At 52.3% G+C, this 14,332-nt stretch overlaps 1 protein-coding gene across 1 annotated transcript; it reads left to right on the forward strand.

Moving 5' to 3' along the window:
• Positions 1–8,968: 8,968 nt before the first annotated feature.
• Positions 8,969–13,968, forward strand: GRXCR2 (glutaredoxin and cysteine rich domain containing 2). Its single transcript, XM_057427831.1, has 3 exons — positions 8,969–9,976; positions 11,845–12,060; positions 13,772–13,968. Exons 1-3 carry the CDS (start codon positions 9,545–9,547, stop codon positions 13,949–13,951), a joined length of 828 nt encoding a protein of 275 aa, XP_057283814.1. The 5' UTR covers positions 8,969–9,544; the 3' UTR covers positions 13,952–13,968.
• Positions 13,969–14,332: the final 364 nt, after the last annotated feature.

Raw genomic sequence — 14,332 nt, forward strand, 5'->3', positions numbered from 1 at the left:
GTGAGCTGCAGTGAGACCCCAGCGGCAGCAGTGCAGGGTCTGATACAGGCTCCTTCTCATCCCAGTGAGGCTCTGGCCATGGCACAGGCAGGCCAGGGGGGTTTCGTGGGACCTGTGATTCCCATGCACTTTCTCAGCTGAATCGCTGTCTGGAGTCTGCCTTGCACCTCCTGATGGATTGCCAAAGGAGAGCAGTAGATGTGCAAAGGCCTGAGATAGTTTTCCTTACAAACGCTGCTACATCCCATTGGTGTGCTTACAACCTACAAGTGCTACAAATGTTAGAGGAGAAGGCTGTAAACCTGAGGGAGTGGTTTCTACCTGAGCCTCTCACAGATAACGCCATCAGACTGCACAAACTTCCCTTCCCTTTTCTCAGGAGGACTCATTCACAGTTGCAGACTGGAAACGGTTCAAAACGGTTCTAGGTTCTTCCCCCTGGATCACCATTTTGTCAGAATAAAGGGGTTTCTTTCATTCTATTATTTTTTGAATGTGCCCATTTGACTACATTAAAATGTTGACAAACATCTTCAGGATAATGCAGAAACCAGTGACCTCACTGCGTTTCATCTCAAGTTCCCTTTGACTTTGGTATTTCTTTGTAGTCTGTTGATTTGCGCTTGGCTGGCTGAGCGCATACTTTTTAATGAATGATGTTGCAAATAGCATCATGTCATCTGCTGGCGTTTTTAAATGCAATGCATGACATAAATGAGAGAGAAAACAAAGGGTTGGAAGGTTGTTTTTCCTTTTTACATATTCTTCCCTATTTGTGCCCTTTGATTAACACTCATGCTGTATTTTCATCTGGTTAGAAAGGAAACAAGGACGAAGTACCCTGTGGTGGGCAGGGGATGGAAATGAGGTTGGATGGCTGGTTTTGTGCACGCTGCTTCATGCTCATCTCCGGTCAGATCTGTCCTGTGAGCACTTGCTCACTTTTTCCTATCCAGTAGGGCCAGGCTGCTGTAGCTCTGCTGTGAGAAGCAGAGCCTGTGTTCGCAACACACGGTTCCCAGAGAATTCCCAAGGGAAACCCCAGTCACCTCATGGGCACTGCAGGAGGGCCCAGGCCAGGGATCCCAGGGATCCCACGTGCTGAGGGCATCCAAGGGCTCCAGGGGGATCTGGTGTGCGCTGCCTGGTGCAGGCAGTGGTTACCCTCTGGGCTCCTGAAGGAGCTGGGTCCATCCCCTCCCTGGCTGCTGCAGCGCTGTGCTGTCCTCTCCTGAGGATGCCACCTTCCATCCCCCTGACAGTGCTTCCAGCCCCTCTCCCGCCTGCCTGGGGCTGGGACAGGGACTTTTTCCAACCAGCATTTTCTAAATTGCCTGGTACAACAAAGCAAGGCTCTGATCTTGATTGCAGTCTCTGGGTTCTGCTGCAATAGAAAGGCTGGTCATGCTAACACTTGGCATTTATGTAACACTTCGAATCTTCAAAGCGCTTCCAAATGCTAATTCCTCCTTGGAACACCCCTCGGGCTAAGCATCACCCCCACTTTACCTGGAGAAAACCAGGGGACGCACAGAGAGCATATCAATGTCCCATTTGGGATTGGGATGCGAGGCTTTCCTGGTTCTCCACTGAACACCCAGACCATCCCACTGAACTTTATTATCTACCACCGCCTCTCCCTCGCAGTGCATCTCGTAATTGGGGTTAGAAGATAAAGGCAGAGCTGGGAAGCTGCAGGTGCTTCCCTTTCATTTAGAACGTCTCTGTCTGCTGCCGATGCTGTAATTAACTGTGGCTGGACACAGCAGGGTGCCTGTTCTGGAGGATGCTGCAGAAGCCTCCTGCCCGGACTCAGCCACGTGTGACCGGCTGCATCCCATCCACTTGGCTGCAGGAGGCCTCCTGGACTCACCAGTGCCAGGATGCCTTGTACCAAAGGGATGGAAGTGCTGAAATATGCACTGCCCGAGTCTCGTCATTGAAGAGGTTTATCATGAAGCTGGAAACTGGGAGACACAGAGCAGTAGTTGTTCTGCTCTGATGTGCTGTCCTCGCTGCGCATAAGCGTCTGCCCAGGGAGCTGCGGCTTCCCCACCTCCAAGGTAGAGTCAGAAAAGAGCTCAAACGGATCCCAAACCAACCAGCAAATGCACCTTGTCCCCATTGTCCCACAGAGCCATGCTGTCCATGAGCACGTCCGTGACCAGGGGACAGGCTGAGTGTGCCCAGCCATGCAGGGACGCATCCATGTGCTCCTCGAGGGGAAGGCTTGCTGTCCACAGCACAGAGCGTGGTGGAGATGAGCCCTGTGACTCTGAGAGCACGGAGGGTTGATGGCAGTTTCTTGCTGCTGCCTCCCCAGGCCCGGCAAGATGGGCCATGGTGAGGAGTACGAGGTCTGTGCTCTCCAGCCTGTCGTGGCAAGTGCCTTGCAGGAGCCTCTGTGTGTCCCACCACCTCGCTCAAACCTTCCTCCGCTTATTTCCTCTGGGTCAATGTCAGAGGGATTTCTGTGCTCACCTGAGTGCGTGCAGCTCCTCCTCCCCTGGGGCCACCAGCTCAGGGCTGAGCCTCCAGCTCACAACAGCACCAGGGAAAAGGTTTTGCCTTTTCCCAGCTCTAAATCGCACATATTTTAGCTGGGCTGTGGTTGAATGAATGCTGCAGCACTGGCGCGTGTGTGCGGGGAGAGGGCACGGCCCGGCAGCGCTTCCTGGGGTTATAAAAAGCCTCTGCATCTCACAAGTGGATGCCACATGCCTCCTCCTCCGGGAAGAGGGACTTTTCAGGCTGTTTATAGCTCCTGGGGGGCAGGCAGAGGGGGTGCCTCTTGCAAGCTGCTATAAATCATGGATCAGAAGGTAACAGCTTGTCCTTCTACCCACCCCCAGGCACAGCGCCAGTGCTGCAGCTGCAGAGGGGTGAATGGCAGGACCCAGCCATGCCCCTGGGGGTCAGGAGGGGAATGGGGACCACCCCAGCATCAGGTCAGGAACCCACTGCCCTGCTCCCCATGGACCACACGCCACTGGTTGTGGCAAGGAGTGGCACTGTGCTTGGTGCATGGGATGAGGCTAATCCTCAGACTGAGGAAATCACTGCGTTTGCTTGAAGACAGGGGCAGGAACACTTCCTGCAGGTTGAAGAGGGGGCTCCTGCCCCTCTATTCTGCTCTCATGAGAGCACTGTCTGCAGTTCTGGTGTCTTCAACATAAGAAGGATATGGAGCTGTTGGAGCAAGTCCAGAGGAGGCCACGAGGATGATCAGAGGCTGGAGCAGCTCCTGTATGGAGGCAGGCTGAGAACATTGGGGCTGTTCAGCTGGGAGAAGAGAAGGCTTCGCAGAGACCTCAGAGCAGCTTCCAGTGTCTGAAGGGTGCTACAAGGATGCTGGAGAGGGACTCTTCATCAGGGTCTGCAGTGCTAGGACAAGGGGTGATGGGTTCAAACTAAAACAGGGGAATTTCAGGCTAGATCTTAGGCAGAAGCTCTTCCCTGTGAGGGTGCTGAGGCGCTGGCACAGGGTGCCCAGAGAAGCTGTGGCTGCCCCATCCCTGGCAGTGCTCAAGGCCAGGTTGGACACAGGGGCTTGGAGCAAGCTGCTCCAGTGGAAGGGGTCCCTGCCCGTGGCAGGGGTTGGAGCTGGAGGAGCTTTGAGGTCCCTTCCAGCACAAACCACCCTATGAGTCTAAGTTGTAATGGGGCCATCAAAGCTCTGCAGGGATGTGCCCAGCACTGGGTCCTGCCCCCAGCACAGCAAAAGCCTCCCCAAAACCTCCCATCTCCCAGAGGGCAGCAGCCAGCGGACACCTCCCTGCTCTCTCCACCGGGGGCTCCCAGGGAGGAGTGACCCAGGGCGACCAGGAGGGACCCGCAGCTGCACGGACCCACTGCTGCTTTTTGTCCTTCACCTCCTTCCCTTCCTGAGGTGTGCGGCAGCTGGTGGGCAAAGCCCAAACACTGGGAAGCCATGTACACCACTGCAGGAGGAGTGGTTCAGAGAGCTGTTTATTAGTCTGACGGGGAGCCGAGTGCTGTATTTTGCCCAAAACAGCCTTGTGCAGTCTCTCTGCTGGGTAACTTGAAGGCTTCAGCTATTCTGAAGTAGCTGGAGCAGAGTGGCGCCTACCCAGAAATAGAGAAGTATTTTTAAATGGAATTTATTCAGTGATTTTCCTTAAGACAGAATGTTATGTGTTTGTTGAAGCGTCATTAGAAGCAGCTGGCGGTGGAGCTGGGCCAGGCAGCAGCGAGTGGATGGAAACCACCCTCCCTGCACCCATGGAGGTCACCCTCACCTCCTCCTCCTGCTGCTGCTGCTGCTGCCTGGTCTCTGCACCAGCAGACAGTGCCCTGGAACCAAAGCCAGGCCGGTGGCTGCTGCAGGCTCCACTCCACCATCCTGCCATGGCTCTGGCTCTGCTTTCTGCTGCATTCATCCCTTTTTCCCTACAGTGCAGTGAAGAGCCACAGGACGGACCACCAAATCCTGCGTCACTGGGGTTTGTCTGATAAAGGCTGACTGCAGGGATGCAATTCTCACTTTTTAGGACAGGAAGATAAAGGATTCCCAAGTAGCACTACACCTGAACACCACCTAACAGACTTCTGGAGGCTGCTCTGAGCACTTCTCAGCTGTTCTTCATGCAGGTCTGATCACAGGTAAGCATCAGGTTTCAATTACCTCATTAAACACAGATGCAAATACACTGCTTGCAAGGGTGCATCACCTTTTAGTGTTCCCCGGTGCTTCTGGCAGTGTTGCAGCCCAGAGCAGAGCCCACAGCTTGGCCAGCACAGACAACCCAGCTATAAAACCACTGCTCGGGGGCTCTGAGTGTGGGTATGTAATAGACCACTGTGGAGGTCTCTGCTTTACTGGGGAGGAGCTAGCTCAGCTGTGTGCTGGTGTGGTTGGTCATGGTGTGGCTTTGGGGGGCCGGTTTGAGTTTGCTTCCCACCACCTTCTGCTTGTGGAGCACTGCTCCTTGTGGAATGGGGTCTGGAGAGCAGGATCCAGGCTGCTGGTGAGCCCAGTGAAGAGCAGTGTTGTGGAAAGGCACAGTGGAGCTGGAGTGCTTGGGGTAGCTACTCCATGTGGGCAGACCAGATTCCATGTCTGCAGGCATCTGGGAGCCATGGCCCAGGTGAGTGTCCCTCAAGGCTCATCCCTGCTGGTGGTTGTTCTCTAAGAATGGTCCATTGCCCTCACATGGCTTCTTCCCCACTGTGTGTGTCCAGTGGTGCTTGGGCAGTTCTGCTGTGGCTGCTGCTCTGCTCCCTGCCCAGGACACACGTGTTCCAGCTCCACTCGGGCTGCTCTGCCTGGGATGAGCCAGAGCAGTTTTGCCTCCCCAGGTAAAACTCAGCCCTCGGGAATTCCCCGCTTTGAAGCGCTTTTTCCTGGTTTTTGTTTCTTTGTGACTTCAAGACTTTTGTGCTTACTCAGGGCTCTTCCTTGCCCGGGTCGGAGTCTCGGGGCTGAGGTGGGTGCTGGCTAAGCCGCTTTCATCAGGACCTGCGCTGCTCCGGGGGCGCTGAGCTCAGCCCGCAGGAATGCGGCCCCGCTCCCACCGAGCGCCGCAGCGAGACCTCCCCGCTGCCTCCCTGAGAGCTGGGCTCCTCCCGGGGACGGGGAGGCGCGGGGGCAGCCCCGCACCGTGTAACCGGTGAGCGCCGGTCAGCGGGGGGGATCAGCGGGGACTGTCCTGCGCCTCCCGCGGAAGGGGGCGGCTGGCGCGGCGGCAGGGAGCCCCGTCGGCCCCTCGGTGGAGGGGGATGATGCGCCGCGACTTCGCGTCTTGCTTCAACTCTAATTAGATGCTCACAGCTCCCCATGGGAGACGTTAAATGCGCTTCAAACAAGGGAGGATGTTTGTATCTTAACAGACATCAGAGAATCCAGCCATGAGCTAAGCCCACACAAAATCAGGCTTCCCTTAGCTGCTGCATGCATGTCTAACAGCTTTTGCCACGATACCGGCGTCATTTCTGCTGTGTCCCAATCCCTGAGCCTCTATGGGGTGAACTGACAACAGGTTTCAGTCCTCTTTGTAACAAGAAGTTTGGATGGAGGATGAGAGATGATTAAGAACCCTCATGGCAGGGTTTGCTCACCAGGGGCTGGTGGTGATCAGCACCTCTGAATACATCAAAGGTAAAAAGCAACTGAGAAGCTGAAGGACAGTACTCCTCACACCACCTCGTTCACTGGGGTGATGCCAATACCTTTCCCACCATTAAGTCTTGCAACTAGTAACTCCTTCCCTTCTTTCTCTCTGCATCCAAGAGGTGTCTACATGTGAGTGAGTTTTTCCTACTGCAGCTCCAAAATGAAACCTTGTCATTAGCTTGTAAGCAAGCAGCTCTGTTTATGACTCCATGCAGCACAGTTTTGCTCCTGCCTTTACTTGCTGGCCTCTTCATCACGCACAGCACCTGCTCTAACTCCTTTAAGTTACCAACCTTCTTGACCTGATGCTCTGATCTTTCTGCTTGCTACTCCCACACAGAAGCAAGTTTTATGCTTGTGTCCTTGTTTTTAAGCTTCTACCTTTTTCCTTTACTTCCTTCATATCCAGCTTGCCCTCTCATCCCTGACCTCTTGCCCTTCTTTGTGGCCCCTGATGCTGCTCAGGCCCCTTTTTTCTTTTCTCCAGCAGTGACCCACAGACCTTGCTTTAAGATTCTGTGTGTGCTCAGAATACAGCACAGTGGGGAATAGCAGGGTTTGGGCATTGCTGCAGCTCTTCCTCATCCTGATCTGCGCCTACCCTCTGCTTTCATGAGGAGGAGGACTGCAGTGCTTGCTTGAGGAGGAAGCAAAACACAACCAAACATTTTTCAGCAAAACTTGCAGGTGGAAACATGCCTTCAAAGCCTTGCTGTCCACTTCCCAATGGCTTTTCTGTCCTTCTTTGTACATACCCTGCCTTGTTGCAATACATCTTAACCAACATTACACTCCTCAGGGCAAGGACTGTCTTTGTTGTGCAAAGCCTCCTGCAGCTTCCAACAGTCGCTTGGTATTGCTGATGTGGGGAGGAGGGTGGAGAGAGGCTCTGTTCTTGAAAGACAGATGCCATTATAATACAGTGGAACAGTCTGAAGCAAAGCATAGTGCAGTGATGCTCCAGATCATGAAACTTACTGATTTCACTGTTGAATGCAAAATGATTATTGTATTTTTAGCAAGACTTGTGCTAGCTGTGGGAAAGAAGCCCACACTGACATGCGAGTGCAGCATGAATGCTGCTGTGCTGGCACAGCTGCAGCTCATCCATCCATCCTGCTGCTGTCCAGTGCTCACAGCTCTGCTGCCTGCCCCCAGTGCTGGAGTGAGAGGGGTATGGCTTGGAGACAGGTCAACACCACCTGGAGTGTCCCTGCTTGGGGTGTTTAGTGTGGGAAGGTTGACCTGGGTTGTTCAGAACAAGTAGGAAATGCAGAAAGGCTGTTCGGAAGTCTTTTCTTTGCAAGATTTATCTGCATAGGGACATAAAGAGAAGGCCATACCTATATCTCTGAGTGTGGGGTACCCCTGCAGCAAGCCTAAATCACAGCCTCTGCATGCTGACCACGGCTTTGCATGGGACTGTGGGGTGAAAGGATGAGTTTCACCCCTGCTGCAGCCCCAAGGGTTTTAGTGAGCAGCAAACCCAGCCAAGAGCACAGTGGAGGGTGGGATCATTCCAAGGGGAAGATTACAGGGCCAGGGCAAACCTGTTGTGTTTTGGCAGCACCTGTAAGTAACTGTAAGGGATGGAAAGTAGCTTTGCTCGTCTCGCAGCCATGGTGCTCGCACTTGTGTTCCCTCATTGCTGCTTTGAACTTCACTTCCTCTTTGTTCCCCTAATCAAAAGAAAATGACCTCAATTAAGGTATCTGGCACAGCAGCGTTTGTGTCATATGGAGACTGCTGTGTGCCTTTGGAAAAGCAGCAATGCTGGGGCCTGAGTCACATGGGGCTGACAAGAAAAAGGGGTGGATCGAGCTTCCCGAGTGTAGTGAGAGCCCAGTTTGATTCATGCAAATCAGGGGTTTTGTGTAATGTGAGCTCCACCTGTTTGAGATAGGATGGGAGACTGACACGGACCTTTTCATAGCGCTTTGGAAATGGAAAGGGCGTCTCTGTGGCGGAGTGTTTACCCAGGCGTGCTCATACATGTTTGCATGGAGGAACACGCATCTCCTACGTGTGCTTACGGTGAGCCCCAGGAACCTGCACAAGCAGTGTCTGTCGTGACAGAAATTGCTCTTGGCACACGAAGGCTGCTCTGTTGGTTGGGGGTCTGTGCTGTGTGTTCTTAGCCTCCAGCCTTCTGAGCTGCTGTCCTGGTATTTGGAGAGCAAATTTTAATAAACACAATAGATTAGTCTATCGAGAATGTTGAGCTTTAGAAGCACCGGCTGTGGATTACCAGCAGATAGCCTTGGCAGAATGGAGGCAGAAAGCTTAGATTAAGTCCCACTCAACAAAACCACATCTAATAGTGGAAATGTACTGATATCATGGAAGGTGAAAGAAGAGGGATTTTAACTCCTGTTCTGTGTGCCTGATACAAACAGGTACCAGGAGATGCAGTCACTCTGCTGATGTATTTTGCACTAAACCTACTCTGTTTTTTCCCTTGGAAGCAAAGATGAGTCACAGGTGCTCAGCTGGGGCTGGGCTCGGTGAGTGAACAAGGCACTCTCCAGTAAGGTACCAGTCTGGGGTCACTGGTGGGGATCAGTGGGGACGGGCTGTCCTGGGGAGGTACCGCAGGCGCAGGTTTGTGTGAGTGCTGAGGGGATGCAGTCCCGAATTGAAGCTGAATGCAGCAGCTGGAACCCATGTCCTGTAGAGCCCTGCGGTGCAGAGCAAAGCCCCTTGACCAGGGTGACCAGGGCTGCGGCCCGGCTTCTTCTGCTCTGCCCCCTGGCAAACCTCTGCTCCGCCTGATGGAGGCATTGCTGCTCTGAGCTCCCTGAGCACAGGCGAGAGATGGCAAATGAGCTGCGGATGGGGCCACTGGCGGCTCTCAGTAGGGCCCTGTCTGTTAAACATGAAAAGCAAACCCAGATTGGTCAAAAGGGCCTGGAAGGAAGCAGGAGTTACAAACAGGGACTGAAAGCTAAAGAGAGAAAATCTTAATTAGATCTCCACAACCTGTAGAGGAACATATTTGGATTAAAATGAAACGGAGCTTTGTACTCTCTGGATTCAGTGCAAGAATGGAAGAATTATTCACATTTGCTATTTGTGAAGCTGGATTGCTTTTTCTGTGAACTTGTCTTTTTAACTTCTCACCTTGTCAGAAAGCTGTGAAAAGCTGCTGGGATGGTGTATTTGGGGTAGTTCTTATCGCAGCGCATAGCAGAACCATTTCCATGGTTTCAGAACATGGGCAGAGTTCCCTATTTAATCTGATCCTCCCCACGTTAACTCCTTTCCTGTGGCAAGTCGGTCTGTCCACCCTTCACCCACCTGCCTCATCGTTCACTACCGCTGATATTTTCTCTTTGTGAATATCTATCAATATTTAATAGGGTGGTGTCAGTGTTGCTGTAAGATGAGAGGAACTACCAGAAACCTTGCATTATGCATTGTGTGGCTGGGGGAAGCTGGGCAGAGTTTTCTTTTGGACCCAGAGCTCTTGGAGTTGATCTCCAGGGGCCGCAGCGAGAACTCCCGGTAATGGAAGAGCCCCAGAAGAAGCTCGGTGCTCGGCACGAGGGGAGGCCCCGCAAAGTGAGGTTCAAAATATCATCTGCCTACAGCGGCCGGGTGTTGAAGCAGGTCTTTGAGGATGGGCAGGAGCTGGAGCTCCCGGCCAAGGAGCACTCCCGGCTCTTCGTGCGGCACTGCTTCGAGCCGGGGGACCATTGTGCTGCGGAGCTGCCCGAGCGCAGGCTGCTCCCGCCGGCCAAGCTGAGCGCGCAGCGGGTCAGTATATTCAAAGAGGGGCAGACGCTGGGCCTGGGCAGCGCCTCGCCTCTGCTCGACCGCCCGCCCGCAGACAGCTCCTGCCAGGTAAGTGCTGCCGCCCCGCCGGGACCGGCGGCAGGGAGCCCACCCCGGCACGGGACAGCAGCCTCGGGCTGAGCCTCGCTCAAGCAAAGCGCGTTCGGTCAGGCCAGGACTTAAAGGGGTCTGTACCCCTTACTAAGGGGTCTGTACCTCCTTACCCCGCACACGCTGTGCTCTGCTCGCTGCTAATGGCAGGAGCTGTGTGCTCGGCAGCAGCCAGCAGCAAGCGAACAGCATCTGCTGGGCTCCAGCTTCTCAGTGGGTCCGTTTGCGTCTCTCCGTTTTGCAGACCAGTATTTCCATATATATAAGTATCTGTACATAGTAATCCCGATGCATCTAACCCAGGCAAATGTAAGGTGGATATTAATTAGCTGTATCTAAGACACTGAAGGTGCATGACTTCAGCTGGCAAAAAGGTTAGTGTCAACAGTGTGTACCGGTGAGACTGAGCCAGGCATCTGCATCCCCTGGCAGATCAGAATTCCCCTTTGGCTACTTTGGAAATCCCAGCTTAGTTTCACTGAATGTTTTGTTAGCATATAATTAATGCCATTGATACAGAAGTGTCTCTTTATTCCTACTATAAAGCCAGTACATGTGTAATACATGCTAAATCGGTTAATACACATGGGTTATGCTCATTTTCTTACACAGGTAGGAAACCCGTGTATTCAAACTACATTTAATTGATATATTGGACATCTACTTAAACTGAAAACACCACACCACCATGACTCCTGCCAGCAGCCAGAGCACCAATGTGATCTTATCCACACATGAATTTGTCCTGCATTCCTCAGGAATGCTCACCTCTATTCCCTGGCTTCCATAACCATAAATACCTTGAGTAATCACAGTGCCCAGTATCAGTGTTGTTTAGTATCAACATGCATTCGGTCTGTGGAGACACTGAGTCTGTGTAACAGCAGTGAGGCTTTAAAGCCTTCTTTAAAGGGGCAGGATCTGGCCTCACCGGCCCCATTCCCAATATGCAGTGGGTGATGTTTCCCAAGAGAGCCGCTGGCCCATGCGACCCTGGCAGGGTGTTTCCCTATGGGAATGTCTCCTGCTTCGCTGCTTGACACAGGTACTTAAAAAGAGGGAAATAGGAAGAGTGTGTAAAGCAATAGGCTGTGGGAGCTGCCACCTGATCCTCAGTGCTAGAGGGGAGAGGTCCAGGTAGCAAAGCGCTGTGTTCAGAGGCGAGCTCACCCGTACCACGCTTTGCTTTCAAATCACTAGAATACAAACCCAAGTGAGCCCAGGGATGGTTGTTTAGGCTGGCTCCTCTGTATCAGGAACAGTTCAGCATTAGATAATGAGGATGGTTTATGATCTGACCCTTTTTCCAGCATTAATTACACAGAAAAGCTTTATTTTAAATCTGAAAAACCCCATCAAAGGCTGCAGAATAGGTCACTTTCATGGGGAATTTCGACTTCTGGCAACAGCCATGAAAGCCCCCTCTGGCTCCCCCACCCTCCAACTACTCAACCTTCAAAGCAACAGGTCAGTCCCCAGTTCAGGGGTTGCTTTTCCGTTGGTGCCAACACCACTGCTCTTAGAATTGTGCCTTCGTTTTTCTCTTGCATATGGGTTGGAATGAGAACTTGCATCCTGAGAGCCTTCCCCACCCAGAAGGGGACATTCAAGTGAGGTTCCTAAGGCCTGACCAAAGTCCTGGTCCGATCTGTGGCCCATCTCTCTGGGCCCTGTCCTGCTCCCTGCTCTGGGTGGTGGGGAGGCGGGTCATGCCACAGTGCCAGCCGAGCCCATGACCAGATGGAGGGGCTGGTCTGGAAGCCTGGGGACCACCGCTGGTTGTAGAGTGTATTTGTACAGGTGAGACTGATAAGATCCTTCTCCAGCCTTCCCCAGTTCTAGACTTTGGCAAGATCATCATCTACACAAACAACCTGAAAATCATCCGTGCACCGATGGACCAGAAAGAGCTCATGAGAAGAATCATCCAGACTGAGGGAATAAACGACTGGGCCTTCATATACTGGGAAAAGAAAGAAAGATTTGGTGGTGGACATAGAAAAGATGTGGAAAAAAAGGTTGTCTGCAACCAGTATGTGCAGGTAAGAGAATGGCAAGTGTTATTTTTCTCCTAAGGCTGTTGGGTTTTACAGTTGAGTATTTCCAGCCAAGCCCCATCTATTCCTGCATCTGGCACTTAACTAAATTTGGATGAAAAGCGTGGCTTTGTTCCTGTTTCCATTTGGGAGATAACTGACCAATGCTGCACTGCAGCATGTGCTCTGGAGGCCACTGTCCTCTTTCCAGATGCTCAAGTCTCCTACTTGAGTCTTCCCCTGGAGGCTGCTGACGTTGATGTAGCTTGGCTTAGGTCCATCCTTTGTCACCCTCTTCCACTGGAATAAGAGCAGGCCAGGGTTTCTCCAGCCTGACCAGGCTAAACACAGCTGCTCTGTGGCTGAGACTGCTGGAGGCTAACATTTTAATCAGTCGAAATAAGGTTGTGCCTTCCACTTGTTTCTCATGGATTAGTCTTTGTTGGTCAGAATCCCAATTAGTCCGACCATAATTTGATCCCACAAAACATTGTGTTGTCGTGAAGGGCAAACATGAAGCATTCCAGTTTCACAGATCTGAGACCAATCTGGTGCAGGTCACCCTGGTCCTCCTGCACCCCTGAAAATTGCCTGTGGCTTCATGCATAAAGACCCCGCAACAGCCCTGAGAAACCGAGGAGCAACACTGGCCTTTGCCAGCTTTGAAGGAAACATGTTCAGAGTAAGAGCTTTAACAAGAGCCAAGGTTCATCTACTGAGGACCTATCTGAGCCATCAAAAATCACCTCGAGTTTGAGAGAATACATGTGGAGAGGGACCTCCATAAGGTAACTGCCTTCCTCCAGTCGCCCTCACTGAGGAGCACGCTTTGGAGGACAGCAGCTCCTGTAAGGCATTGTTCTGGAGAAACTTGTTAACCTCGGAAGGACTTATGTTCTTGATGTTTGGGAACAAAAAGTAAAACTTGAAGGTCCTAAACCTATTTTTCAAGAAAAATGTTGGACTTACTCTAGTGTTATGAGCATTCATTTAAAGATGACCAAACCACAACAAGGTTATTCTTTCGAGAGCTGAATTAATTTGGATGATCAAATTCATAAGCAGGCACCAATATGAAGCATATCAGGCACCAATTCCCTGTGTCTTAGTTAAACCCTCGTTCTATAGTGCCATGTAAAGTAGAATGGCTGTGCAGGAACAATGCAGGACTCTGAACAGAGTGAACCTGCACTGTGCTGTACTCTTCCTGGTGCAGGTATTCGATATCTCTGGGCTCTGTGGGAGCACTGGATTTTGAGCTGGGATCTGAAAGAAGAGGTCTGGCACCCCGGAGGGATGTGCAGGCACAAGGGACAGCTTGAAAGCAGCTGGGCCTGTCAGTGGTCAGGGATGTGTGGGGAGAGGGCAAGGACAGATGCTCAGAGAATGAAGCTCCAAACTGAGGATGCGGAGCCTGGAGGAGGGATGTGTTAAATGTCAGGAAGCCAGGTGCTGTGCAGAGCCTGGCAGGAGAAACATGAGTTTGAATGTATTGTTGTGAGCTCTGTCACGTTAACTTCTCATCTTCTAGAAGTATCCGCAAATTGTCCCCTTGAAGATCTTGCTGTTGAGAACTGAGCGTTACTGGCAGAGTGGCATGTGAGGAGCAACGACTACTTACAAGACCACAAGACAGCAACTCTCTCTTTCAAGCGTGTTACTGACTTTGACATCTGATATCCAGTAACAGATCTTTCTTGTGATCTGTCTCTTTCAGGAAGGAGATGACGAACATGGGTGCTCCCAGTGTAAGGGGTCGGGCTCTGCCCCTTGCTCCCTGTGCCATGGAAGCAAGTTTTCAATGCTGGCAAACAGGTTCAGAGAGTCCTACCGGGCCCTGCGCTGCCCGGCGTGCAAGGAAAGCGGCATGCAGCCCTGCCACATCTGTGCTGCCTGACCAGCACCGCCGCTGCGACCTGCTGCGGAGACTGAGCTGTTCCACCCGCAGACAGCCTTGCTGTAACGCAGGGTTTAGGAGGTGGGAAAGGCACATTGCGCACATCTCACTGTGGATGTGAATCCTGCGCCTCTGCTACCAACTGTCCCTCCTGTCTGCACCTGCCTGCCCTCTGAATCAGCCCAGACCCCAGGGGCTGCAGGGTGGATGTATGCCAGGTCGGGTTCCGACCCATCAGTACCATCACTGAATGCAGCAGTAGGTGCAGCTTGGGCAGCGTACTTGTCAGGGTGCGAAGTGTGTCTGTAACACAGCAGCACGGTGCCTCCCCTGGGTTTAACTTGCTGAATGATTTAGAATTACACTGGCTTTTGTAGTTAA

Source organism: Pezoporus wallicus, unplaced genomic scaffold (assembly GCF_028554395.1).
Source record: "Pezoporus wallicus isolate ANWC-B61680 ecotype Strahan unplaced genomic scaffold, APGP_CSIRO_Pwel_v1 contig_13614, whole genome shotgun sequence".
NCBI classification, from domain to species: Eukaryota; Metazoa; Chordata; class Aves; order Psittaciformes; family Psittacidae; genus Pezoporus; species Pezoporus wallicus.